Here is a 26,630-nt window from a genome sequence, read left to right as displayed (position 1 = left end):
ATTTTTGTCTCTACCATATCTCATACTGCTGAAGAGACCCTGGCCGCTTTTCAGCAAATTTCCTTTGGGCCAAGACCAAGCACAGAAAACTTCAGTGAATATTTTTATGAAGTTGTAAGTATGGGAAAAACAGGGTTTATAGTGGAAAATGTTTTGCAGCATTGATAATTATAGCGTCTGCTAGTCCCAGTTAGAATAACTGCAATCTCTGCTCTGGCTTCCCTTCAAAAACATTTCCATCATTCTGTGCTGGTACAGCTCCACATGTGGAAGCAATAGCGAGAACGCTATTGTAGAAAAGATGCTGTCAGCTGTTGCATTTTAACCAACATGTTGTCTAGTTTTGTTCATTGTAGTAGCTAAAATGCAGGTGGCTGCTTTGCACTAGTGCTCCTACTGTTGCTTCTGCCATGTGGAGCTGACCTGGTGTTCAGGACCAGTGCTACCATTTAGGCAAACTAGGCGGTTGCCTAGGGCACCAAGATTTGGGGGCGCCAAAAAGCGGTGCCCCCAATTTTTTTTTTTTTTACATCGTTCCTACGCCCCCTCCCCGAGTGCGCTGTCGCTGCTCCACTTCTCCCGCCTCCCAGGCTTGCGGCGCCAATCAGCTGTTTGGCGCCACAAGTCTGGGAGGGGAGGAGAATTAGAGCGGGGGCAGCATGCTTGGGGAGGAGACGGAGCAGAGGTGAGCTGGGGTGGGGAGCTGCCGCGGAGGGAGGGCACCTCAGGGCGGGGGGAGGGGGGGCGGGGAGCTGCCACAGGGCTGGGGGGGGGGCACAAGGTGGAAGTTTCGCCTAGGGCGCGAAACTTCCTTGCACCGGCCCTGCTGGTGTTTGAGCAATGGCAGGAAGATATTTTGGTGAAAGAAGGCCTAGTATAAACAGTGGCCCTGGGTCCTGAGCTACATACAACTATTGTACCAGTTTTAACTATTTTGGCTAGGAGTGTGATTTTCCTTCTGAAATAGATTGGTACAGTTCCTAGTGTAGACCCATTGTGCTTGTGTAAAGGTGCCGCATGCTGCCAAAGGAGAATATCCGTACCGGTATAACTGCATCTACGTTAGGGGGGCTGTAACACTTCAACTGCAGTGGTATAATTCATGTGTGTAGACAAGGCCTGGTATTTGTAGTCATAAGCAGTGAAACAGCACCATAAAAAATGTGAATTCAACTTATTTATCTCAATTTAGTGGAAATGGCAAGGTCTGGTTGTGCCCATTTGGAAGTTAATGCTCATGGAAGAGTCACACATCTTGATTCACTAAAATGGGGCTGTAACTCATTTAATGTACACGTCACTGTGAACTTGTAAAACTCTGAAATGCATGTTTAACACAAAATGTTAAGGTTTTAGATGCAGGTGGGGCTTGGTGGTTGCTGTCATAGTGATGCTGTGTTCTTGCTCTACTCTTGCCATGGGAAGAAGGCTCTATCTGTGGGTTACTGTTCAAGGCCCCATCTACACTGGGGAAAAAGCATTTTTTAACGTGTTAGCTAACACGTTAAATACATCTTTTTTTCCTAGGGCAGACAAGGATGGACCGTATTAGGTGCTTGAACTTCATTAGGATTCAGCACCTTGCAAGATGAGGTCTACTGTGTTTTAATGTTTAACCTGGCTTCATATCTTTGTTCAGCGTATTTTCCCTGTGTTGCTGAGAACACCTTAGAACATTAGCATTGAAAGAATTTTCAAAAGCGATGTCTTCGTTGCAAAAACTATGTGTTTTTATATCAAGATAGCTAAAATCCTAGTGGAGATAAGGAACTGTAGTTTTTATCTTGATATTAAAAGTACACCTTTTTGCAGTGAAGACTTAGGATCTTCCATTGATGCTTATTGATGCAGATTTTTCCTTTCATTTAGTTTGGACAATTAAAATAGATAAATTGGTTTTATTTTCTGGTTCTCCTGCCCTAGCCCAACGCTGTTGGTTTTTGGGTTGCACACATTGCAAGAGAATGTTTATATGTTAAATATTTCTATTAATGGGTTTTGTAAAATGTTTTTTATCCAGAACCTATATTTGGACCCAAAGTACCCCTGCAAGAGGGAAATAACTATATATGTATGCTGATTCAGGGCTGGAGATTAACTGCGGTATACAATATAGGAAGAACAAAATGTATTACCTTTCTCTAAATCAGTGGTTCTCAACCAGGGGTATGTGTACCATTGGGGGTATGCAGAGGTCTTCCAGGGAGTACATCTACTTATCTAGATATTTGTCTAGTTTTACAATAGGCTATATAAAAAGCACTAGTGAAGTCAGTACCAACTAAAATTTCATAGGTAATGATTTGTTTAGATTGCTCTGTATACTATACACTGAAATGTAAGTACAATATTTATATTCCAATTGATTTATTTTATAATTATATGATAAAAATGAGAAAGTAAGCAGTTTTTCAATAATAGTCTGCTGTGACACCTGTTGTATTTTTGTCTGGTTTTGTAAGTTTTTAAGTGAGGTGAAACTTGAGGATACACAAGACAAATCAGACTCTTGAAAGGGGTACAGTAGTCTGGAAAGAATGAGAGCTACTGCTTTAAATGAACTATCTCTTATAGCCTTGTAAATCTGAAATGGGAACTTCCGATTTCTGTAAAAATAGCCTTCTCTTGTATGAAACTGGCTTCTTTTGGTGTCATTTAAATAAAAATATATCTGTAGCACTGAGCACACTTTTATGATATTGTGACACAATAACTCACACTTAAACGTCAACAGAGATACTTCAGAGGGCCTGCAAGGTTCAATAACTCTGTGGTTTGTTTCGCCTATAATCGGCCATTATATTTTTACAAGCTCTTAAATTGCTACAGAGAGAAATTGCTTTGGATTGTAATGGATGGTTAAGAAGCTGCCAAGGATACCTTGTTGTATGGGGTGGAAACAGTTCAATACTATTTTGGTTTTATTTATCTAAGTTCTAGGCAATATAGCTTAAGTATAATTTGTATTACAAATACACTGAAGTGATACCAGGACACAATATTATACTGTGCATTAAAGGGACATTGTCAAGGGCTTCATAAACATTTGGAAGCCTCTCCTTAGAGAAGATTAAACTTTAGTCATATTTGTTTGAGCTCTCTCTAGTCCTTGTTGTGAATCCCACACTAATAAACATCCATACTTTGATAGATGAACCTGCTGCTCAGGTTGCAGAGCTCTGAATTTGGGAATTATCCCTGTATCTTATCACTGCACGCAAGCTCCTTTCTCATAATAGCAATCATAATAATAAAAATAAGAAACTCTTGAGAGGCTTGATCCAGCTCCCATTAAAGTTAGTGTAATAATATGTTTCATTAACTTCATAGGGAATTGGATTCATTTCTAAATTAACATCTAGCGATTTCATGTGACTATTTATTTATTTATTTATTAAGATGAAGAGTCCATGTTAGAGTGATGGAAAACTTGGGAATTAAAAATTCTTGACATTTGTGTAAGGGCATGGGTGGGTAAATGTGCACAAATACAGTTAGCTTTCATGCTGCAGATCCAGAAATTCAGAATTAACATTCTGAGAGAAATTGAGTAAAATGTTAAAGAAACGTTAAGGGTAGTCTCATTCTGCAGAGGCTAGCAACAGGTCTGAGAGCATCATGAATCTAGACCAAGGTTTAGGGTTGTTGGGTTTTGATTATTCTTCTGGCTTGTAGATCTGATGAAGACGTGTTTACTTTCTCAGGAGGATGTTAAACGCTGTCTACTAAAGTTAGACATTTTTAAATCAGCATGTCCGGATAACTTGTATCCTAGAATTTTAAAAGAGCTTCCTGTAGAGCTCACTGGACCGTTAATTTCAATAAGCCTTGGAACATGGGGGAATTTCCAGAAGATTGCAAGAAAGCTAATGTTATGCCAATACAGACGGTCCCCGACTTGTGCAACCATTCCATTCCGGAAAGCCTTGCGTAACCCAAATTTTACATAAGTCTGAAACTTATATTGTGCAAGCATAAAAACCAAACAATTACAACAAAAATATTGCATTTACCTTAATCCTATTGTTATCCTGGCACGCTGAAGGCTGCATTTTGGTGGTGGATGACAATGGGCTTAATTTGTAGATGAGGAAGGAGAGGAGGAGACAGACATTACATCATCAGGGTCGTTGGAGGGGGCTTTGGAGGTGGAAGGCTGTAGAGATGTGGACGTTGCAGGCCTTTCAACCTTCCTTACAAACTTATCAAGAGATGACTTGATAGTGGCCTTTTTCTTCTCTTCTGTCTATAACAGGCCAGCGTTTCATCAATGCCTCTGTTCACTCTCAAGAATCGTGAGGAATTGGGGTCCATCTTCTCAAACCTTGCCATTGCAGAGTCAATCTCACGGAATGCAAGTGCCATCTCCTTAGTGTTGAAGTGTCGTGGCTCTTCTACTTCTTCAACTTCATCCTCCGCTTCAGTCTGCTCTTTTACTTTACTTTTGCTGCTTCTAATTCTATAAGATCCTCATTTGATAATTCAGCTCCATGGGATTCAATAAGCTCATCAACATCACCAACATCAACCTCCAGCTCAAGCTGCTTGGCAAGCTTCACAATTTCATCTGCCACCTCCTCATATGTTTCGTCTTTTTCGAAACCTTTAAAGCTGTGTACAAACTGTGGGCATGCTTTCTTCCATACGGCATTCAAACAAACCTGGGTAACCTCTGCCCAGGCTTTAGCAATGTTTATGATGGCTTGGTAAATGTTATATGATTTCCAAAAATCGCGTAAAGTCTTGCCAGACTCTCTGTCAGTTGCTTCTACTGCCTGTGCAAATGTTCTTCGTAGATAATAGGCTTTAAAATTAGCAATGACCCCCTGATCCATGGGCTGTAGGATTGAAGTCGTGTTAGGAGGTAGAAACACGACTTTTACATTAGGATGAAAGTCGTCTAAATGTGCAGGATGTCCAGGAGCATTATCGACGATAAGCATAATCTTGAATGGGATGTCGTTTTCTCTGCAGAATTTTTCCACTTCAGGGATAAACAAATTTATAAACCAGTCTTCGAAAAGTGCCATTGTGATCCAAGCCTTTCGATTTGAACGGAAATGAACTGGAAGGGTAGCTTTGCTAATGCCTTTAAACGCACGGGGATTTTCTGAATGATAAACAAGCAACGGTTTCAATTTGCAATCTCCAGCTGCATTACCCCCAAGCAAAAGTGTTAGCCTATCTTTCGCAGCCTTAAACCCTGGCATCGTCTTTTCCTCTTTTGAAATGTATGTTCTGTCTGGCATTTTTTTCCAAAACAATCCAGTTTCGTCGACGTTAAAGATTTGCTGTGCTGTATAACCACATTCTTCTATAAGTTTTCGTAACACTTCGGGATACTTTTCAGCTGCTTTTGTATCAGCACTAGCAGCCTCATCATTCACTTTTACATTGTGAAAATTTGCACGTTGTTTAAATCTATTAAACCACCCATGACTAGCCACAAACTTTACGTTAGGGTCACTGTATTTTCCCTTTACATCATCAAAAATACTTTTAGCCTTTGCTTGAATAATCATTAGGCTAAGCGGCACACGTTTTTGAATCTGATCTTCCATCCACATTGTTAATAACTTTTCCATTTCATAGATAGCACCAGTACGCTGCTTCGTTATGACTGTTGATTTTAAAGGAGCAGAGCCTTTCACATGCTCTTTTATGCGTGCACTATCATTCAAAATACTTTTCACTGTTGAGGTAGCCAAATCGAGTTCACGAGCAATTGACGACAGGCTTTGTCCGCTTTCATACTTTTTCACTATTTTCATTTTCTGCTCTAAATCAATCTTCTTTCGCTTACGAACTGGTCCTGTGCTCTTGCTATCACTTGGTCGCTTTCCAGACATGATTTGAATGAAATAATAGGGTGAAATAACAGAAATACAGTATCACTGAAATGACACGAGACTGAGAGGCTGTGAGAGCGCAAAGCCTTTCCTCGTAGGAGATGCTACCGCTGTATTCCTCCGCACACCGCACTACAGGACTTTGTGTTTCTGTACACTATGCAATATTTTCCGCAACTCAAAAATTTTATTTATACCTTATGGAACTTTTTGCGTAAGGTCGAATTTGCGTAAGTCGGGTCTTGCGTAACCCAGGGAGCATCTGTAATTAAAAAGGATAAACAGGATGATGCAGGAAATTATAGGCCTGTCCCTCTGACATCTATCCTGAGCAAGATAATGGAGTGACTAATACACCACTTAATTAATAAAGAATTAAGGGAAGCTAATATAAATAATGCCAATCAACATGGGTTAATGGAAAATAGATCCTGTCAAACTAACTTGATAGCTTTTTTTGCTAAAATTACAGGTTTGATTGGTAGAAGTAACTGTATTGCTGTAATATACTTAGACTTCTGTAAGGCATTTGACTTGGACATTTTTATTTAAAAAAAAAAAACCCTAGGAAAAGATAAAATGAACATGGCACACGTTAAATGGGTCTAAAGCTGGCTAACCAATAGGTCTCAAAATGTAACAATAAAGGGCAAATTGTCATTGAACAGGAGGGTGTGATGCTCCCCAAGGCTGTGAGGTACCTCGTAACCACCTGCTCATAGTGTGCAGAAGCCTGCTGTCTCTGCCTGCTGGGAGTCAGCTCTCCAGCCCCACTGGCCATGGGCAACACAAGCACTCCCCAGGCAGGCCCTGCTGTCTCGCTCTAGATTAGCTATAAGCATGCTCCAACTGTCAAGCCTTCCACACATCCCCCTGGAGTGACCAGCCCTTAGTCTACTGGACATTCACAGAATTCACAGCTCCTTTGGGAGCAGCATGCATTAGTTTATGAATTTCACCTCAGGATCATCGCTCCGTTTAACACACAGCTCTTAGGTATGTCTATAATGAAAACAAGAAAAAGTGTATTTAACGAAGAGTAGAAATTGAAATGATAGCAAGTAGAAATATTGGAAATAAATGGTTACATGTAAAATAAAAGCATAACACGCATTCTAGAACCTAACTTACTTAACTAGTTACCGTTGTTACCCTAAATCTGTTTTCAGGGTATCTCCAGAATAGCTAACCTATTACCCACACCTGGGTTTACCAAGAGTTCCCTCAAGAGAGGTGAATTTAAATATCTCCTAAAAGATTTTCCCTTAAAACCACACACATGTGCTCCTCAACCTGTTTCCTCAGGTATGGGTCTCCAGGGTGACTAAGGAATTTCCCAGAGGACATGGATACAGCCTTCTGAGAAATAAACTATTAACCTAAAATAGTGTTTTTACCAAAACAAGGCACCTTTTTATTAGTGCAAATAACAGTCCCTAATACAATAATAATATAAAACACAAATCCCTTGCAAGTTAGAGAGCACCCCAAACCATAATAACATACAGTTTGAGATCATTCTAAGTGTCTGTGCCCTGCTTCAGATGGCCAGTCTTTTGCAGGACACTGACAGCAGCTCTTAAATGTTCCTTAAATCTTACAAATATACATTCCTTTTACAACTTACACACATTCATACACCTTTATTAACCAAAGCACACCCATATGTACAATAACACTATACTGTACTATGCTATGATTATAACTGACAGGCTTACTCTGTCTGCTGACTTGGCTGCCTTCTCCTCAGGTCTCTCTTTCCTTCCTCTGTGCCCCAGTCTGTGTCTCTGCGTTCCAGTGGCAGGGCAGGACTCCCTCTGCTACTGCCCTGCTGCTGGTGCTTTACTGGCAGCTCCTAACCCTCCGGCTGCTCACTGACACACTGACTTTTTTTATACTGTCGTGTCAGAACTTTCTAGACACTTCTTCTAATATCTTCCTGTCAAATCATTCTTGCACATGACAACTGCCCACATTCCAAACCGCCAGGTCTGTTTTTAGCCTGCAACCGTTGATTACCTCAGTGTTAGGATCTACTGACTGTTCCCCTACTTTGGTTTTCCTGTCAATTCTACAGACACTCCCTGCGTTACGCAAACCCGACTTACGCAAATCCGCGCTTACGGAAAAAGTTCCGTAACCCTTTTTTTTGCGTAATCATCGGGTATAAGTTCCCGATTTACGCAAAATTCGTCTTGCGCAAGGCGTTCCGGAACGGAACACTTGCGTAAGTTGGGGAGCATCTGTATTTTTATTGCTATGTGACCTGCAGTTTCTAATGGTGGAGTGACTCTTGCTTATTTTAAATGGAAGCTAGGGATACAAAATGGAGACTGGGGAATTTCTCTGATATATCAGTTCCTTCCTTAATAGTTTGATGCTATTTCTATATCTAGCCATCACCTACTAGTGAGTTCGGTGGGTGTTTGGCTTTGTCCAAAGTTGGCTCAAGTCTCTCTTTTTGAGACTGAGCATATGTTTCTTTTCATTGGCACAATACCTTACTTCCCCAATTCTGCCTCACTAGAAGGATGTAATCATTTCAGCTCTCTCCAACCATTTAAGCTTCCTTTTCATTCAGTGTATTAAGATAAGCATCTCAGTCACCACCAATATCTGAAGCATTAAGATCACTATAATAGATGCAAAATTGCTTGCATTCCTGTTTTTTTTATTTTAATTTCATTTCATTTGTAAAGTGACATATAATGATCATAACTCTGTGTGTATTGGCTTTGACTCTTATAACAAGTTCTTGCAAATATAATATTACACTCATACAATTGTTTAAGCAAAATTAGGGTAAAACTGTTACATGACATATTTATGAGTTACATTTAGATAAGCAAATGGTTGGCTGTAAATTGCTCAAATTAAATTTTAATACATGTTTTACAAGTTAATTTTAAATTTCTTTTAATAAACCCATTTCAATTTCCAACCTTTTTTGAACTATTTGTAATTTAACATACATTTTCTTTGTCCAACAATACAATAATAATAATGTACATATATAATATAATAAATAATGTACAAACAATTTGTACAAAATGGAGTCTGGGGAATTTCTCTGGTATCACTGTCATGTCTTGTAGTATTGTTCAACAGTGTTTTTCAGCCAGGTGGGCCCTGATCCTTTTTTCATGAAACAAGTCACACTCTCAACTTTTCTCCCTAGAGAAGGATCCTGTGTGTCTCCTTGCATTCTCTTGTTGTACCAGACTAGTTCTTTAATGTTTGACATCAACAGGACACCTTCCTGCCATGTGTTCCCTCATGTAGATTTTTGTGATCTCTTGTCAACTTCACTGTCTTGATTAGCTGGTGGCTTATATGTAAATAGACTTACAGTTACCAGCCAGTCTACTGCCCCTTGCCTGAACAATTCCTGTTTATCATCTTCTAGTGACTTGTCTTACCTTACATATCTTAAGAACATAGTTTTCGGTGTAGATGCATAACTTTTTAAAATAATATCCTTACATACATTTCAAAGTGATTATGACGACCAGCAGGCTATGGGCTCTCAGTAGAGACCTTACATGACCTCCTTTGGCTAACTATTATGTAGATATGAGACCCCGGGGATCCCTAAAACCCCCTATGGACTCTGTATACTCTCTGCCAGTTGGCACCAACGGGTCCCTGGTCAGAGTGTGTTTCTAGCTGGGTCCCACAGGGGTTGGTTCTTGGCCCTACCCTATGTAACATTTCTGTTAATGACCTGGAAGAAAACATAAAATAGTCAATGATAAAAGTTTGCAGATGACACAAAAATAGGAGGAAGGTAAATAATGAAGAGGACAGGTCACTGATACAGAGCGATCTGGGTTGCTTGGTAAGCTGGGTGCAAGCAAACGGTGTGCATTTTAATATGGCTAAATGTAAATCTTTGAACAAAGAACATAGGCCATACTTACACAATGGGGGAATGTATACTGGGAAGCAGTGACACTGCAAAAGACTTAAGAACATAAGAACCGCCATACTGGGTCAGACCAAAGGTCCATCAAGCTCAGTATCCTATCCTCTGTCAGTGACCAATGGCAGGTGCCCCAAAGGGAATGAACAGACAGGTTATCATCAAGTGATCCATGCTCTGTCACGCAATCCCAGCTTCTGGCAAACAGAGGCTAGGGACACCATTCCTGCCCATCCTGGCTAATAGCCATTGATGGACCTATCTTCCATGAATCTGTCTAGCTTCCTTTTGAATCCCGTTATAGTATTGGCCTTCACAACACCCTCTAGCAAGGAGTTCCAGAGGTTGACAGTGTGTTGCGTGAAAAAATACTTTTTTGTGTTAGTTTTAAACCTGCTACCTGTTAATTTCATTTGGTGGCCCCTTGTTCTTGTATTATGAGAAGGAGTAAATAACACTTCCTTATTTACTTTCTCTACACCACTCATGATTTTATAGACCTCTATCATATCCCCCCTTAGTCGCCTCTTTTCCAAGCTGAAAAGTCCCAGTCTTATTAATCTCTCCTCATACGGAAGCTGTTTGATACCCCTAATAATTTCTGTTGCCCTTTTCTGAACCTTTTCCAATTCCAATATATCTTTTTTGAGATGGGGCGACCACATCTGCACGCAGTGTTCAAGGTGTGGGCCTACCATGGATTTATATAGAGGCAATATGATATTTTCTGTCTTATGATCTATCCCTTTCTTGATGATTCCCAACATCCTGTTTGCTTTTTTTGACTGCCGGTGCACATTGAGTGGATGATTTCAGAGAACTCTCCACAATGACTGCAAGATCTCTTTCTTGAGTGGTAACAGCTAATTTAGACCCCATCGTTGTATATGTATAGTTAGGATTATGTTTTCCAATGTGCATTAATTTGCATTTATAAACATTAAATTTCATCTGCCATTTTGTTGCCCAGTCACCCAGTTTTGTGAGATCCTTTTGTAGCTCTTTGCAGTCTGCCTGGGATTTAACTATCTTGAATAGTTTTGTATCATCTGCAAGTTTTGCCACCTCACTGTTTACCCCTTTTTCCAGATCATTTATGAATATGTTAAATAGGACTGGGCCCAGTACAGATCCCTGGGGGACACCACTATTTACCTCTCTCCATTCTGAAAACTGACCATTTATTCCTACTCTTTGTTTCCTATCTTTTAACCAGTTACCAATCCAAGAGAGAACCTTCCCTCTTATCCCATGACTGCTTATTTTGCTTAAATAAACAAAACTTTTGATTTGGGGGGCATGGTGGATAAGCAGCTGAACACAAGCTCCCAGTGTGATGCCAGAAGAGCTAAATACAGTCCATGAATGTATAAACAGGAGAATCTTAAGTAGGGGTGGTTAGGTCATATTACCTCTGTATTTGGCTTTGGACCGGCCACTTCTGGAATACACAAAAAGAACAGGAGTACTTGTGACACCTTAAGAGACTAACAAATTTATTTTAGCATAAGCTTTCGTGGGCTACAGCTCACTTCTTCAGATGCATAGAGTGAAACACACAGACAGAAGATATTTATACATACAGAGAACATGAAAAGGTGGAAGTACGCATACCAATTGTAAGAGGCCAATCAATTGAGATGAGCTATCAGTAGCAGCAGAAGAAAAAACTTTGAAGTGATAATCGAGATGACCCATAGAAGGTGTGAGGAGAACTTAATGGGGGGGGGGGGGGGAATTCAATTAGTGTAATGACCCAACCATTCCCAGTCTCTGTTTAGACCTAAGTTAATTGTGTCTAATTTGCATATTAATTCGAGTTCAGCAGTCTCTCTTTGGATTCTGTTTTTGAAGTTTTTTTTGTTGCAAAACTGACACCTTCAAGTCTGTCACTGAGTGATTAGAGAGGTTGAAGTGTTCTCCCACTGGTTTTTGAATGTTATGATTCCTGATATCAGATTTGTGTCCATTTATTCTTTTGCGTAGAGACTGTCCAGTTTGGCCAATGTACATGGCAGAGGGGCATTGCTGGCACATGATGGCATATATCACGTTGGTAGATATATTCTGGAATACAGTATCCAGTTCTAGTGTCCACAATTCAAGAAGGAAGTTGATAAAATGGAGGGGGTTCAGAGAAGAGCCAAAAGAATGATTTAAAGGATTAGAAAACCTGCCTTATAGTGATAGCCTCAAGGAGCTCAATCTACTTCGCTTAACAAAGAGAAGGTTATGGGTGACTTGATTACAATCTGTAATTACCTACATGGCGAACAACTAATTAATAATGGGCTCTTCAGTATAGCAGAAAAAGGTGCAACACTATCTAATGGCTGGAAGTCGAAGCTAGACAAATTCAGACTGGAATTAATGCATAACATTTTTAACAGTGAGAATAATTAACCATTGGAACAATTTACCAAGGGTTGTGGTGGATTCTCCATCATGACCTTTTTTAAAATCTAAACTGGATGTTTTTCTAAATGATCTGCTCTACGAATTATTTTGGGGGAAGTTCTGTAGCTTGTGTTATACAGGAGGTCAGACCAGATGATCACAATATTCCCTTTTGGCCTTGGAATCTATGAATGATTATGACAAGTCCCAGTTCTCTAAACATGCAACTCTTTAATGATCATGGGTTAAGGAACATGTGGTATTTAATGCTTTTTCAAACTGCAGCTAGTTAGCAAAGATTCCTTTGTTATGTCCAAAATATACTATGTGCTTTATATACTGTAAGAAGACAGGTCTGTGCCCCAAGAGTTTACAGTCTACACAGATAACATAGATCTTGTCTGGATGCGTATTAGCTGTGATCCTGAGGGATTATCTTGACCAGGTAATCTATTAAAACTACAGCTGCGTTGTCTTCACTAGAATTTTAACATGTTAACAGATTCTCCTTGAAAATCATTTGAGGCTCTGCAATGACCTAGTCTTGAATGGTTTTCTTAACCAAATTCAACCTCAATTCAACTAGGACTATGAACTATGCTTGCTGGACATGATTTTGTTAGATCAAGGTTTTGAAAGCCATTTCCAGCATGTAGTGTGTAGAGAGAGATTAGATTTCACCCTTCCCCCCCCTCCTCCCCCCACTTCTAGAAGTGACAAGTGTAGGGTTTTTTGGAGGTTGAGTGATTTATCAGGATAATTACCACTTCCATCCTGGAGATACTGGGATGCTTAAGGATTATTACGTGCTTTGAAATCCTTACAAGGACCATATCGTGTTTTGTCTTTGTGCAGCATCTAGCACTTTGTGGGTGCTACCAGAAACAACTTAACCAAACTTGATAGACAACAGTGGCATAGGAAATGCATATTTTGTTTTGGATACTCTTAACCTTTAGCTTTGTGTTACAAACACTTTTTTTTACTAGTTTATTTTGCAGTACATCTCTACCCCGATATAACGCTGTCCTCGGGAGCCAAAAAATCTTACTGTGTTATAGGTGAAACCGCATTATATCGAACTTGCTTTGATCCGCCGGAGTGCGAAGCCCCGCCCCCCTGGAGCACTGCTTTACCGCGTTATATCCGAATTCGTGTTATATCAGGGTAGAGGTGTATTACCGAAGTATTGTAAATACTGTCCCTGTATTGCCTGTAATAACAGATGCCACATAGGCTTCCATAAAACTTCTACAGGTTTCCAACTGTTTAATTTTGTCCATCTTCCTCCCTTACAGGAAGATTAGAGATGTCTGCCTTTAGAAAAAGACTGTCAATGGATTCTCTAGTAGCAGTACTTAACACTCCAAAATTGAAAGGTGGTTGTGCTGGTTCACAAGATGTCCAGGTGTTGTAGACATATACAAGGGGAGGGATAGCTCAGTGGTTTGAGCATTGGCCTGCTAAACCCAGGGTTGTGAGTTCAATCCTTGAGGGGGCCATTTAGGAATCTGGGGCAAAAATCTGTCTGGGGATTGGTCCTGCTTTGAGCAGGGGGTTGGACTAGATACCTCTTGAGGTCCCTTCCAACCCTGATATTCTATGATTCTATGAAAATCCCACTAGTTGTCTGTGTGTCTGTCTCTCTCTCTGGATCTGAGTTGCATCTGGAGTTGACATTTGTGTCTTGAGTTGCTGCAGCCCCCATTCCTATTTTATAATGTTTACAAGAAACTGAGCCTGACATTGAAAAGAGCTCAGAGCTCCCATTAAGACATGAAAATAAATGGCCAAATTTTCAAAAGAGCTCAGCACATTGGGTAGACACTGGGTGTGGAGCTGTTTCGAAACCTGGAGCAGTTGCACTTTAGCAGAGGGACCTTAGTGGGTGGTCTTGTACATGTGATTTCACAAAGTTATTAACTTAATAAATTACCCACTTTTAGGTATGTACAGGATGCCCATTACCATGGTATCACAGCGCAACCAACTACACTTTATGGCATTTTTTTCCTCTTCCCCTTTGTTCTTTTAAAGTAGGAGTACAGATTTGTTTCCTCTTAATACTCTAGCATACGTTTCTATAACCTAGTTTTGTAATATAATAGCAAAGCATATCTTAAATAGGTTTTGCCTGTAATAACAGATGCCAGATAGGCTTCCATAAAACTTCTACAGTGACTTGTTTTAAAATCAATCTACATTGAGTCTGCTAATTTTGTGGTTCTTTACATTCTGGATTAAAATGAGATGTTGAAAACATGTAATCCCCAAGCTTTCTGAGGTTCTGAACTAGGGTTCACGAAATGAAATTAATAGGCAGCAGGTTTAAATGAAATAAAAGGAAGTATTTCTTCATACAATGCACAGTCAACCTGTGGAACTCCTTGCCAGAGGATGTTGTGAAGGCCAAGACCATAACAGGGTTCAAAAAAGAACTAGAGAAATTCATATAGGATAAGGTTCATCAATGGGAATTAGCCAGGATGGTGTCCCTAGCCTCTGTTTGCCAGAAGCTGGGAATGAGCAACAGGGGATGGATCACTTGATGATTACCTGTTCTGTTCATTCCCTCTGGAGCACCTGGCACTGGCCACTGTCAGAAGACAGGATCCTGGGCTAGATGGACCTTTGGTCTGACCCAGTAGGGCCGTTCTTATGTTTTCAGGCAGGTAACGCTAGAGCAGTGATCTCTTTCAGGGAGTTAATATATGCACTCTCTTCTGAGCCTTATCTTGCAAGGAGCTGAGAGCGCCTTTAACTCTGTGGTGCTTGATACTCTGCAGAATTGAGCTCTCAAACTGCAGCACATGCCAACGCTGAGGTGGGGGTGAGCAACAGGCTGCTTACCAGCTAGCTAACATGGCCTCAGCCAAATGATAACCTGACAGAACAACAGATGTTACACATGACTATAGGCTTCAGCAGAAAGCGTAGTTAAGGTGAGTGTAGGATTGTAACCACATACAGTCACCACCTGGACACACTGAGGTCTGGTCTACAAACTTACATTGGTATAGCTACATTGCTCAGGGGAGTGAAAAAATCCACACTGCTGAGCAACCTAGTTATACCATCTAACCCTCAGTATAGACCAGGGGTAGGCAACCTATGGCACGCATGCCGAAGGCGGCACGCAAGCTGATTTTCAGTGGCACTCGCACTGCCTGGGTCCTGGCCACCGGTCCAGGGGGCTCTGCATTTTAATGTAATTTTAAATGAAGCTTCTTAAATATTTTAAAAACCTTATTTACTTTACATACAACAATAGTTTAGTTATATATTATAGGCTTACAGAGAGACCTTCTAAAAACGTTTAAATGTATTACTGGCACGCGAAACCTTAAATTAGAGTGAATAAGTGAAGACTTGGCACACCACTTCTGAAAGGTTGCCGACCCCTGGTGTAGACAGCACTATGTTGACAAGAGGGCTTTCTCCATTGACATAGCTACTGCCTATCGTAGAGGTGGATAACTATGTGGACAGGAGAAGCTCTCCCGTCGGTGTAGTAGCGTCTTCACTGAAGTACTACAGTGGTGCAGGTGCACCGGTACAGAGCTGTAACCCTTAATTAAATCACCGTGCTTTTGAATAATTCTGGGGGAGGGATTGTTTCTAGAGCAGTTTAGTTGCAGTTAAAGTAAAGCAAGTTAAAGAATAAGGCCTGGCCTAAACTAGAAAACGATGTCGTTCAGGGATGTTAAGCCAACGAAGTCCCTGTGTAGACAGCGCTAGGTTGACACAAACATTCTTCCATTTACCGAGCTGCTGCCTCTCAGGGAGGTGTATTACTTACACTGAGTGGAGAACTCCTCCCATCAGCATAAGGAGTGTCTACACTTGAAGCGCTACAGCGCTGTAGCATTTCAAGTGTAGACAAGCCCTAAGTATCTCCCCCCCCCCCCCCCTTCTCTCCAGGAAAGGCCAGACTTTGGCATGTGAAAGTAGTTATTCCGAGACTCCGTCTTTGTGTTAGAACTTCCTTGTGTATAGAATTAGGCCTGGTCTACACTAGAAAATTAGGTTGGTTTAACTACATCGGTGGCGTTGTTAAGACAACCTAAGTCCTTTTGTAGATATGGTTAGGTCGACTGAAGAGTTCTTACATCAACCTAGCAACCACCTCTCAGGGAGGTGGATTACTTATACTGCAGCTGTGCCGCCGTAACATTAAGTGTAGAAAAGCCCTTAGTGTGTTAAAACATGTACAGTGAGCTGTGTGAATGGGGCATAACACCGTTAAAAATGCTTTTAACGTGTTATTCTACTTTGAAAATAGACTGTGTAGAAATGAGTCTTTTTGTGTGTGTCTGGCACATGAACTGATATGCTCAGTTTTACAAGTAAAAAGGCTCAGCGAACTCCTGTTGAGATCTGAGAAGAAAATTAGGTTCATTGTGGATCAGCCTCACCATCAATAAAAGATTCTGCATGTGTAGTTAGCAATTCTGTTGATGCAGCAACCAGGTTAGGATTCCTGTTCATGCTCCCAGTGAAATAGTGCAATTAAATTGGGTCTGTTGGTGATTGGCTTGTTTCAGGCTCTGTCCATTTGCTTTTTCTGCCCTCAGGCAGCCTATACATCCACTCCTGAGCCAGAAGTACGGTATACTAGTGCTTCATAGGACTAAATGCACAACTGTTTAATGAACATTAGCTGTGTGGCCTAAACTGACACAAGCCAGGAAATTCCAAGTTAAGAACTGGGAGTCTGCTTTAACTTGGAATTTCCTGGTTTCTGTCTAAATCACACGCTGCCTGTTCGGGGGCGTGAGGGTAGGTTGTTGAATTCCTCTTTTAAAGAAACAACAACTGAGGTTATAAAAATATGTATTTATCTCAGAGCTTGGAAAGGTTCCCAGTTTGGTAAGCCTGTGAACAAAGAAATACTGTTGAAAAGTCAACATTTTAAACTGGGACCCTTTTTCTAATTAGTTATCCCACGTGCAGCAATGACTGTTCTGTATATGTACAATGGCGGACTTTTATATTACAGGGGATCTGTAATTTAAAAATAAAATAAAACTTAATACCCAATGCAGTTGGACCACACAAGGTTTATGCACTAATAATTTGTTAGACTTGTTAAACTGGAAGCAGAGTAAGTTATAGGAGCACAAATCTGCTCTAACAACTTTTTTCACTTTTGTACCTCAAATGGTGTAATTGATTCCTCTGCCTTTATTAATTTTTGTCTAAAACTTCACTCTGGGACCGAAACCTCATAACCCCATGTTTCAGTCTGGAATGGTTTTAATTGCCAAGTTATAAATTCCTGGAAAAATGCCATTTTATATCTAACATTGACAGAACTTTAACTATTGTCCCATGAATACCTGTCTTTAATGGCTACAGCTCAATAATGTCACAGTAGTAAAGTGATAGTCAAGATTGAAAGAGCCCGTTTTTATTTCTCAATCACTTGAATTCTAGTTTGGGGCTGAACTTTTCCTTGTTTCTGACCCACGTATGTTTTGGAAAGTAATGATCTCTGTTCAGCTCTTTTAATAATACTTGCATAGCAGTTTTCATTTAAAGATCTCAAATACTGATTAATTTAACTTCACTTGGGAGATAGCTAAGTATTATCCCTGGTTTGCAGAGAGGAGAAACTGAGGCTCACAGTTTAAGGTCCTGTCTGTGTTACCCCAGTCCAATTGTTTCCTTTACATGAGGATGCAACCTAGTTAAATCGCATCTGGATCTTTCAATATAGGGTGACGTGGTCTAGTCTTTTAACATAGTCATGATTTCAAACTCTCTGAGCCTCGTTTTCTCTCCTCTGCAAAACAGGGATAATATTTGCCTTCCGAGGAGGATAAGGCGATTATATCCATTGGTATCTGTAAAGGCAATGGTTGTAGCATTGGTTCAAGAACAGTCAAGCCCTCTCTACGTGGAGGAAACTGTTTAAAAAAAAAAAAAATCCCACCATTGCGAACATTCAGCTCCACTGCTGCTGGAAGCCCTAATGTAGACAGACCACTGGCATTTAACACCATATGATAACGCTTTCTCATCCGTGCTGTGGCTTCCAACATTGCTAACCCTTGTGGTGCTGGACTGGTGTTCAGAATTTCTATAAAAATGTCCCTCGCATAGGTAGGCCCCATTGTTGTAACTGGGTCCCCAGATGTGGTTGTACTTGTAGTTCTAGATGGGGGCATTCCTGCTGTGCAAATCCACAGAATATATTTATTTACTGAACTCTGCATCCAGCCCAGGGTAGACAGGTCTTCCGCAGATTAAAATGGATCAGTTTAGCTGTGATCAACAGCTCAACTGGAAATACCAACTCGCTTCAAGAATCTTGCAATTCTGGACAAAGTCACTTTGTCAAGTCCTTAAATGACAGGCCTATAGTCTTGTTCACGCTCATTCTTCTCCTTCTGTTTATAGTGGCCTTTTAAGCCCTGATCCTGCAGTGAGCTCTGCCCATGGATCTCTCTGCAGGATCGGCACTTTAGTGACAAGAGTTGGAGAAACCTTAGAGGGTCCCAAATGGGTGGGCAATACCTTGGCTGGGAGCAGTGCTGAAGCCTGCATCAGTGCCAACAATTAACAACATTTCACTTCCGATTTGCAGGAATTGGGTGGCCTTGGTGCATTAGGTGGAACTTCCTGCGCTATGGGAAAGAAAACCAAGAGGACAGCAGATAGTTCGTCCTCTGAAGATGAGGAGGAGTATGTTGTGGAGAAGGTGCTAGACAGGCGTGTTGTGAAGGGTCAAGTGGAGTATCTTCTCAAGTGGAAAGGATTCTCTGAGTAAGTCCAACTTTCCTTCTGACTTGGGCTATCTTCTTTAGCAGCGCTCCAGGCAGTGCTTCAAATTTGACCTTCGCTGCCCTCATTCAAGCTTTCCTAAACACCTTCATGGGTGGAGCTTGCCTTCTTCACTCCAGATAAGAGTGGCGTGCATCCATTTAAATGAGTGGGTCACGAGGAGAGGGCCTGGGATCATAAGTGGGTTGTGAAACACTGGCAAAAGTTACTTTCCCTTTGGCGTCTGCGTTCCCTCTCTCACTTCATGGAGTTGGTAGTTCCACTTGAGTTGTTCACCAGCACTCTCGTCTATAGTCTTCCTCCTCACTTGAGCACCAGTGACTGATTCGCGGGTGAAGGTGCACCTGAGCAGTTATTGTCTAGACTTATTGTGGAGATGCTATTAACTGCAGCTTGGGTAAATGGCTGTTTAGAAGAGGGATACTTGAAGTGCCTTTTAAAAAAAAATCTCCCCCTTAACTTCCTCTTAATCTGCCCCAATGGGGAAACTTTTTGCAGGTTGTGTGTCCTCTGTGTTTGTCATGGCTTTTGGCCAGATCCTTGGGGAATCTAGTAGTCAACCATGAAGCACAGCCATGACTGAAAATGTGCAAGGTTTATATCTTGGCATGGGATGTTTAAATGGATGCACACTGCTTTGTGGGGGTGGGGAGGACATTTAACACAGATGATCAGAAAGGAAAGTCCTGGGGGGAGGGATTGGGAAGTATGTATTTGCAAAGAAAATCTGGTAGAACCTTGTTTAGTCAAACCTGGTTTATCCATATGTCTTCACTCAAGATAATGACCTCCATTACCACTGCAGGGAAGAGCGCTGCAGACTTCCAGGTGATTCTAGAATAATCAAATGCATTCTCTGTCTCCTGTTAGTCTGAGATTATGCTTCATTTTGAAACCTTCACCTTATGAGTCACTTAGCAACATGGCAATCTGTGTTCATGAAGTGCAAGGATGTCTAAAGTATTGATACTGCAGATGTCTGGGCTCCCAAAGGAAATGGGGAACCCAGCTTAAAACCTTTGCTAACAACTAACTTTCTTTGCCTTAGAGTAGGTCAATGTCTATGATCTTTGGATGGCAACATTAAAACTTCTCCACCTCTGTTTTAATTGTTGTTGCCCATCTTTTCCATGGCAGGGAACACAACACTTGGGAACCCGAGAAGAATCTGGACTGCCCCGAGCTGATTTCTGAGTTTATGAAAAAATATAAAAAAATGAAGGAGGGTGAGAACAATAAATCAAGAGAGAAATCCGAAAGCACAAAGAGGAAATCCAGCCTCTCCAACAGCGCCGAGGACATCAAAACCAAAAAGAAGAGGGAGGTGAGCTTGCAGGATTTTCCTTCACCCCATTGTGCCACAAGCTTCTAGCTCTGTTCTGCACAGACTATATTGATCTGTGCTGGTGGAAACCATCTCCTACCTGCAACCTCCTAAAAATTACATGAGAGAATTTTAAAAACGAAAGAGTCAAGAGGGTGTATTCTGTTAGGCAAACTGGCATAGAGCAACACCTCAGTTTGGCTGTGCTTCAGTCTGCCAGCTTTGTACCACTTTCAGGAAAGCTGCACTAGAATAGGATGAACTAAATGCTGCCTCTGACTCCAAAAAATGGAATCACTAAAAATAATTAGGGTCTTAAATATAATAAAAATTAATAAACAAACAAGGAGGAAACTGCAGTAAGCTAGGACACAAGAAATACAGTTTATTGTTTGACTGAAGAAAGAGACTTTAAATGCTGATTTAAGCTTGACATAAACTAAGTGTTTTAAAGTAGAACTTGCCTTAAAACAATACGTGCCTAAAGCAAGAGGCTTTCCTGTATGTCCCAGTCTGCAGCAATTATTTGGGGCTCTAGAGAAGATGCATCAGTAAAATGCCTGCTCTTGCTGCTCATAAATGTTTCTCAAGCATTCATTCACTGCCATATCTAGGAGCAGATTTTAGGGAAAAGTTAATCTTGGGGTTTTTTTACATTTCTATCTGTTTGTTGTAGTGTCAATTTAAAATTTGTATTTATTTATTGTACTATGTGTAGTTACTATGGCCTGATCTACACTGTGGGGGGGGATCGATCTAAGTTACGCAACTTCAGCTACGTGAATAACATAGCTGAAGTCGACGTACTTAGATCTACTTACTGCGGTGTCTTCACTGCAGTAAGTCCCCCGACGGCTAATGCTCTCCCATCAACTCCGCCTGCGCCTCTCGCCCTGGTGGAGTACGGGAGTCGACAGGAGAGCGCTTAGCGGTCAATTTATCGCATCTAGACTAGACGCGATAATTTGACCCCCGCTGCATCGATCGCTGCCCGTCGATTCAGCGGGTAATGTAGACAAGCCCTAAGAGGCTACATTAACTATCTTGAGTCCAAATAAATTTGAATATCTAAAAGGTCTGGCATAGTTAGGATTCCCAGCAACTTCTGTGCAAAGTAGGACCCATCTCCTCTGCCCTTCCCTTGCTTTCGTTATTGATTGCTGTCTCCCACTGGAATGCTGCTGGGCTCTTCTGCTCTTCTCTTTCGAGAGTTGTTGCAGCAACTCCTGAAAGATGCATCTCTTTGTGCAGTTGGCAAGACATTGTCTCCTCCTGATACACACAGCTGGGTGTTGTACAGATCTCCACTGTGACAGCTCTGGCTCCTGAGCGTTTGGCCATGGACTCTGTCATCTGTACCAGCCAATAACTGCCATGATACGTCACTGAGGGAAATACATTTTCCAAGATGAGTCTAGCTAGTAAGGGCTTCAAAGGTCAGAGGTGAAATCCTGGCTTCCTTGCAATCAGTGGCAAAACTCCCATTGATTTCAATGTGGCCAGATATCACTCCCAAACTTTATACCTTTAAGTAGACCTGGGAAACCAGAGTAAGTTTTATGGAGGTCATGGGCTTAGTCTTGTTGAGGCAAAGCGCTATTCATAGCTGTGATGATTACAAAAGACTGACAGGCCTTTTTAATCTGTTAGCAAATATTTAAAGAAACCCAACCATTTAATTTTCAAACTCTGGAGGCCAGAACTACAGTATAGGCTGATGGACAGTAATGCCCAGGGAAACTGGGGAAGGTCAAGCAGCTATAGAGAGAGTATCATGTAGCCCTACTTAACCAGATTGCAGAGGTGGTGGGGTGGACCTTTCATGGTCAAGAGAGGAAAGGAAATCAAGGAATACAACAGAGCTGGAGAAACATGGTGCTTTCTCTTAAAACAGGAGCTCTGTGTTTCAAAGTACTGCACAGACTTTTAACCACCATTAAAAGCCAATGGGGCATTGAAAGTAAATCCCCAGACATGGCTTTGAAAATGTAGGAAATCCAGACAGGATGCTGGAGGTAATGATGCCTGTTGGTTAAATTACTGGCACTGCAAGCACCTTGATACTCAATTATGATGAGGGCAAGGGGGCCTTGTTGGCTGAAGTATAAAATAAAAATGTTGACTCCCTTTAAAAAAATAAAATAAGTTTCCCAGATGTGCAGAATTCACTGTCCAATGCACAAAGCATGAGAAGATGGGTTATTAAAGCCCGTCTTTGTGGAAGAGACTAATATATGGAATGTTATATAAATGAGGAACCATTGAGCAACATTTTATGTCCCAGATTTTCCTTTCCTGAAGAAAATCTCCTGCAGATCTGTCTTCTCGTTGCTTTTTTTACAACCTTATTTGAAAAAATGCCCTGCCCTTTACAACTGTGTCTGTACAAAGTTATGGCTAAGTCATTGGAGAGTCAAACCCGCATTGCTACTGTCTGCTGGTAATGAAATCATAAGGGGTAATAAGGTCATATATTTCATATCCAGAAGGTTACTCTTTGTGTGTAGGGATTACAGTTTTATAACCCATTATGTATCCTATTTAAAGTTTGGAACTAAAGCTTTCCACCAGTAAAATGAGCAGTTTGATTTCTGCAGCTTAGCTGAAGCATAGAATCATAGAATCATAGATTATAGGACTGGAAGGGACCTCGAGAGGTCTTGTCTTCTGATTCCAATGTTCTAGCTTGGCAAAGTTTCCCATAGAGATGATGCAAATATCAGCACATACTGGAATGGGTCTTAAAAATCCATGCCATATTTGCACCCACCAGTACTTTTCATGGCAATTGCCATGTATCTGAAACTGGAGTCTCCCCTGCTGTGTTACATCAGCCTTGATAGTCCATGATCGAGCATTAAAAGGCTGGAGACTTGCATACATCTTCTGGGGGCAAAAAAGGAATAGCAGATATTTCTTAATCATTGTTACAAAGGACATTGTTTTGAAATCTATATAATTTAAAAAAAGAATGGAAAGTAGTTTGAGATAATGCATCTGTCCCCAAGTCCCCTGCCCATTTCTGTGGTTTATTCACACTTTCTAAAAAATGTTTTTCCTCTCCTTTCTTGTGTAAAAGACAAAAGGGAAAGTTGGGTAATTGTAGGTGAAACTGATGATACACAAAGTGTTGTGAAATGCACAAAATATACTCTTGGGAATCTTTTCCCCCTCTAATCTTTCAGCGATGGTAATCCGTTATTGTATGTAATAATAATAGGGCCACTATTTCAAACAGAAATATGATTTGTTTTTAAGCTGTGCCCCTCAGACCATGTGATCTCTTGTGTGGCACCTGCAGTAAAACATCCTAGAGGTACACATCTTTTTTTCCCCCGAAAATGCTCTTCTTCCCTCCACATCTCGGCTCGATCTAGTAGCTGAGCTGTCACTGATAAGACTTCCCTGTTTTAACCAAATATGCCCGAGAATGTTTAGGGATAGATTTTTAGAAAGCACTGAGCACTGCTGAGTGGGGTCAAACATATATTTTTGAATGTGTTCAGCTCCTCTTTAGGCAGCTAAATGAAGTGGAAAGACTTTCAAAAGTGTCCAGCTGCCATTGTTCTCAAAGGCAGTTGTTTGGGTGCTGATTAGCCTCAACACTGTAGTATTGCAGCTGAAGATAGTGATGAGTTCAAGCCACAAAGTTCTCATCCAGACCCAAACTCTTGTAAAGTTGCATAGTGTTTAGGTCTGTACTTTTGGTATAGACCAGGGATCAGCAACCTTTGGCACGGGCTGAGGGATGTGGTGGCCGCCACTTCCCGCCACCCCCATTGGCCTGGATCGGTCGAAACTGCGGACGTGGCAGGTAAACAAACCGGCCCGGCCCGCCAGGGTGCTTACCCTGGCAGGCTGTGTGCCAGAGGCTGCCGATCCCTGGTTTAGACCTATCTCTAATATAAAAACTAAACACCTGTTGTCTCCAAATTGCAGTGCAAATTGTGATGCAGTAGCTTAGATTTTTTTTGTATTTTATTGGTTTACTGATTCATGAAATTGGTGCATTCCCAGCGAGTCTCCCAGTCACTAGTGAAGTAGCCAGTTTTCGCTTGGGTCTGTATTCTCTCATTACCCTCTGAACGTTTTTTCATTTGACAAATGTTTTTAGTGCATCCAAAGCCAAGGTGACTGTCTCTTTGTTTGCCTCTTGATCTGCATAGCAGCATCTGTTGTACAGCATGGCAAGCAGCAAACATGCGTATCTGAGAATACCGTGTGCTGCTGCAATGAAATAGAGAAACCTTGCCCCAGGCATTATGGCCTGTGGTGACTGAAAGCTGTCAGGCCACCTAACAGCCATCAGATGGTATGTGCAAGGAGCTGCGTCACCCCTGCCTCTCTCCCGCGCTCACAAGCCCCATCTCAAACTGTCAGTAAAAATGCACCAATTGTCCCATTGTTGGCAGCCTCAGCCCAGAGACCTCATGGACAGACTCAGACTCTCCTCTTCCTTTGGAGTTGGTGGTAGGCTTGAGAAGCTAGCATCACTGCAGCCAGAACTATACCTCTTCTGGGGAGAGCAGACTTTGATCTTTGCGGATGTCTGTTATCAATCCAGGACTTCTCACCAGCTGTAAATTTAAACTGACTTCACTAAAGTAGTGGCTTGTCTTTATGGATTTCCTTGTTTTCCCCTCTCTCCATGTTCATTATTATTGATTCTATTGACTCATGAATTGTAGATTCCAAATAACCACATGGAGAAGCTAAGGAGTCTAGCCATCTGTTTATAACCCCACCATATTTCTACATGTCAGAGGGTTGCCGATGCCCTTTTAAGCCTGCTTCGTTCTAAATTGTCAGGATGTAAAGAAATGGCCAAAGATAATATAAATCGTTATAATTTTTTTTTTCATCCCATTCTATCCTTGCCAGAGCAACGATATTGCCAGGGGCTTTGAAAGAGGATTAGAGCCAGAAAAGATCATCGGTGCCACAGACTCCTGTGGAGATTTAATGTTCTTAATGAAATGGTAAGTCTGGGGTGTCACCCCCCTCTTCCCCCCCTCCCCCTTTTCAGATTAGTAGCTTGGGTGGTTTTCTGATCTGTGCTCTCTTCTAACACACCCAGGGAAGGAATGGTCCCAAGTGAGCCACTGTAGTAAACAGGACTAGGGCAGCTAGGCAGCTCCACTTTCTTTTGTGTGGCTTCATTCTCCCTCATTCAGGCTTGCCCCTCCTGTCTTAGGTTTTACCTCTGCTGTGCCACTGACCTGGTGTTCACTGGTTCTGGGGCTTGCTCCTCTGTCCCAGAACACAACAGAGTTCAAGCTGCCTGCTGGAACCAGCAACTACGCAGTTTCCAGCTCTGCTCCCCCTCTCCTCCCCCCACAAGTGACAGCACACAGGAAATCCTTTGAAAGAGATTCCCATTTGGCTCTGTTGGTTCCTTTGCTTTTCTCAGCTGGGTTGGCATCTTACTGGGCCCCCCCGCAGCAGGAAGCCAGTGGCCCCTCCCCCACCCTCTGCAAAGACAAAGAGCTGGGAGCTTCATGCGCAGCAATCCTGCAGCTTTGCTAGGCAGGAGAAGGCTGCAGCTTTGTTTCGCTTGCCTGCTCCAGTTCCCAGCCCTGCCATAAGTAGTTCCCTGGCTCATGGCACATGGCCTCATTGGCCCAGAGTCCAGCACAGAGTGAGCCCTGGCTCTGCTTTGGCTTCCCTGAAACCCAGCAGGACAGAAACAGATTCCCTCAGTTCCCTCTCATCAGCAGGCAGAGTCTTGTACTTCCCACAGTGACTCCGTGGCTGATGCTCAGCTTTCATACCAAAAGCGTGTTCCACAGGTTTCAGGGATGGTGATACTCAAGGAAGAAGATGTGCAAAGAAGTATCCTATATAAATGGACTATGTTTATGGAACAGAGGTGGAAACTGCAAGTGATCTCACGAGATGAAGATGGCAAAATGTTGGTAGATGGGAGAGGCAGATAGCTCCCTGGTGAGGGGTGGATACTAAACTAATGTTGTTCTTAACATGACCAAAGTGGACAACATTACACTGATTGGGGTGGGAGGTGATTGTGGGGAGCAGGAAATGAAATTTCCTATAATCCAGTACATTAATTGAGTTTATCTGGCAGTTTTACTTGATGGTGGGGCTGGGGCAGCTGTTGCTCGCACTATTCAGCACTACTTTGAGTAGTGTCCCTACAGGTGCTTCACTGTAGGTGTGCTTCCGTCCCTGGGCTGCAGATTGGAGAACTTCAGTAGCAGTGTCTGTTAGGCCCGCACATGAACTGTCTCTCCTTGTGCTGCATGGGCTAACTCCCCTCAACTGCCCCAGCTAGAGACAGAGCTATTCGCAGTCCATTAAGACCATTACTTCTATTTGTATTTCTATAGTTAGT

General features: G+C 41.7%; 1 protein-coding gene across 2 annotated transcripts in view; it reads left to right on the top strand.

Annotated features, from left to right (window-relative positions):
* The window catches only part of CBX5 (chromobox 5), a 68,111-nt gene that overhangs the window by 24,153 nt on the left and 17,328 nt on the right, over nt 1-26,630 (top strand). For both annotated transcript variants that reach the window (XM_054012367.1, XM_054012368.1), the window contains exons 2-4: nt 18,758-18,936; nt 20,092-20,278; nt 25,160-25,257. In XM_054012367.1, the coding sequence (XP_053868342.1) occupies nt 18,758-18,936; nt 20,092-20,278; nt 25,160-25,257 (464 nt within the window). The remainder of the gene's footprint in view (nt 1-18,757; nt 18,937-20,091; nt 20,279-25,159; nt 25,258-26,630) is intronic.

The sequence above is a fragment of the Malaclemys terrapin genome, chromosome 23 (assembly GCF_027887155.1).
Source record: "Malaclemys terrapin pileata isolate rMalTer1 chromosome 23, rMalTer1.hap1, whole genome shotgun sequence".
Classification (NCBI taxonomy): domain Eukaryota; kingdom Metazoa; phylum Chordata; order Testudines; family Emydidae; genus Malaclemys; species Malaclemys terrapin.
This window is presented reverse-complemented; position numbering and strand designations above follow the sequence as displayed.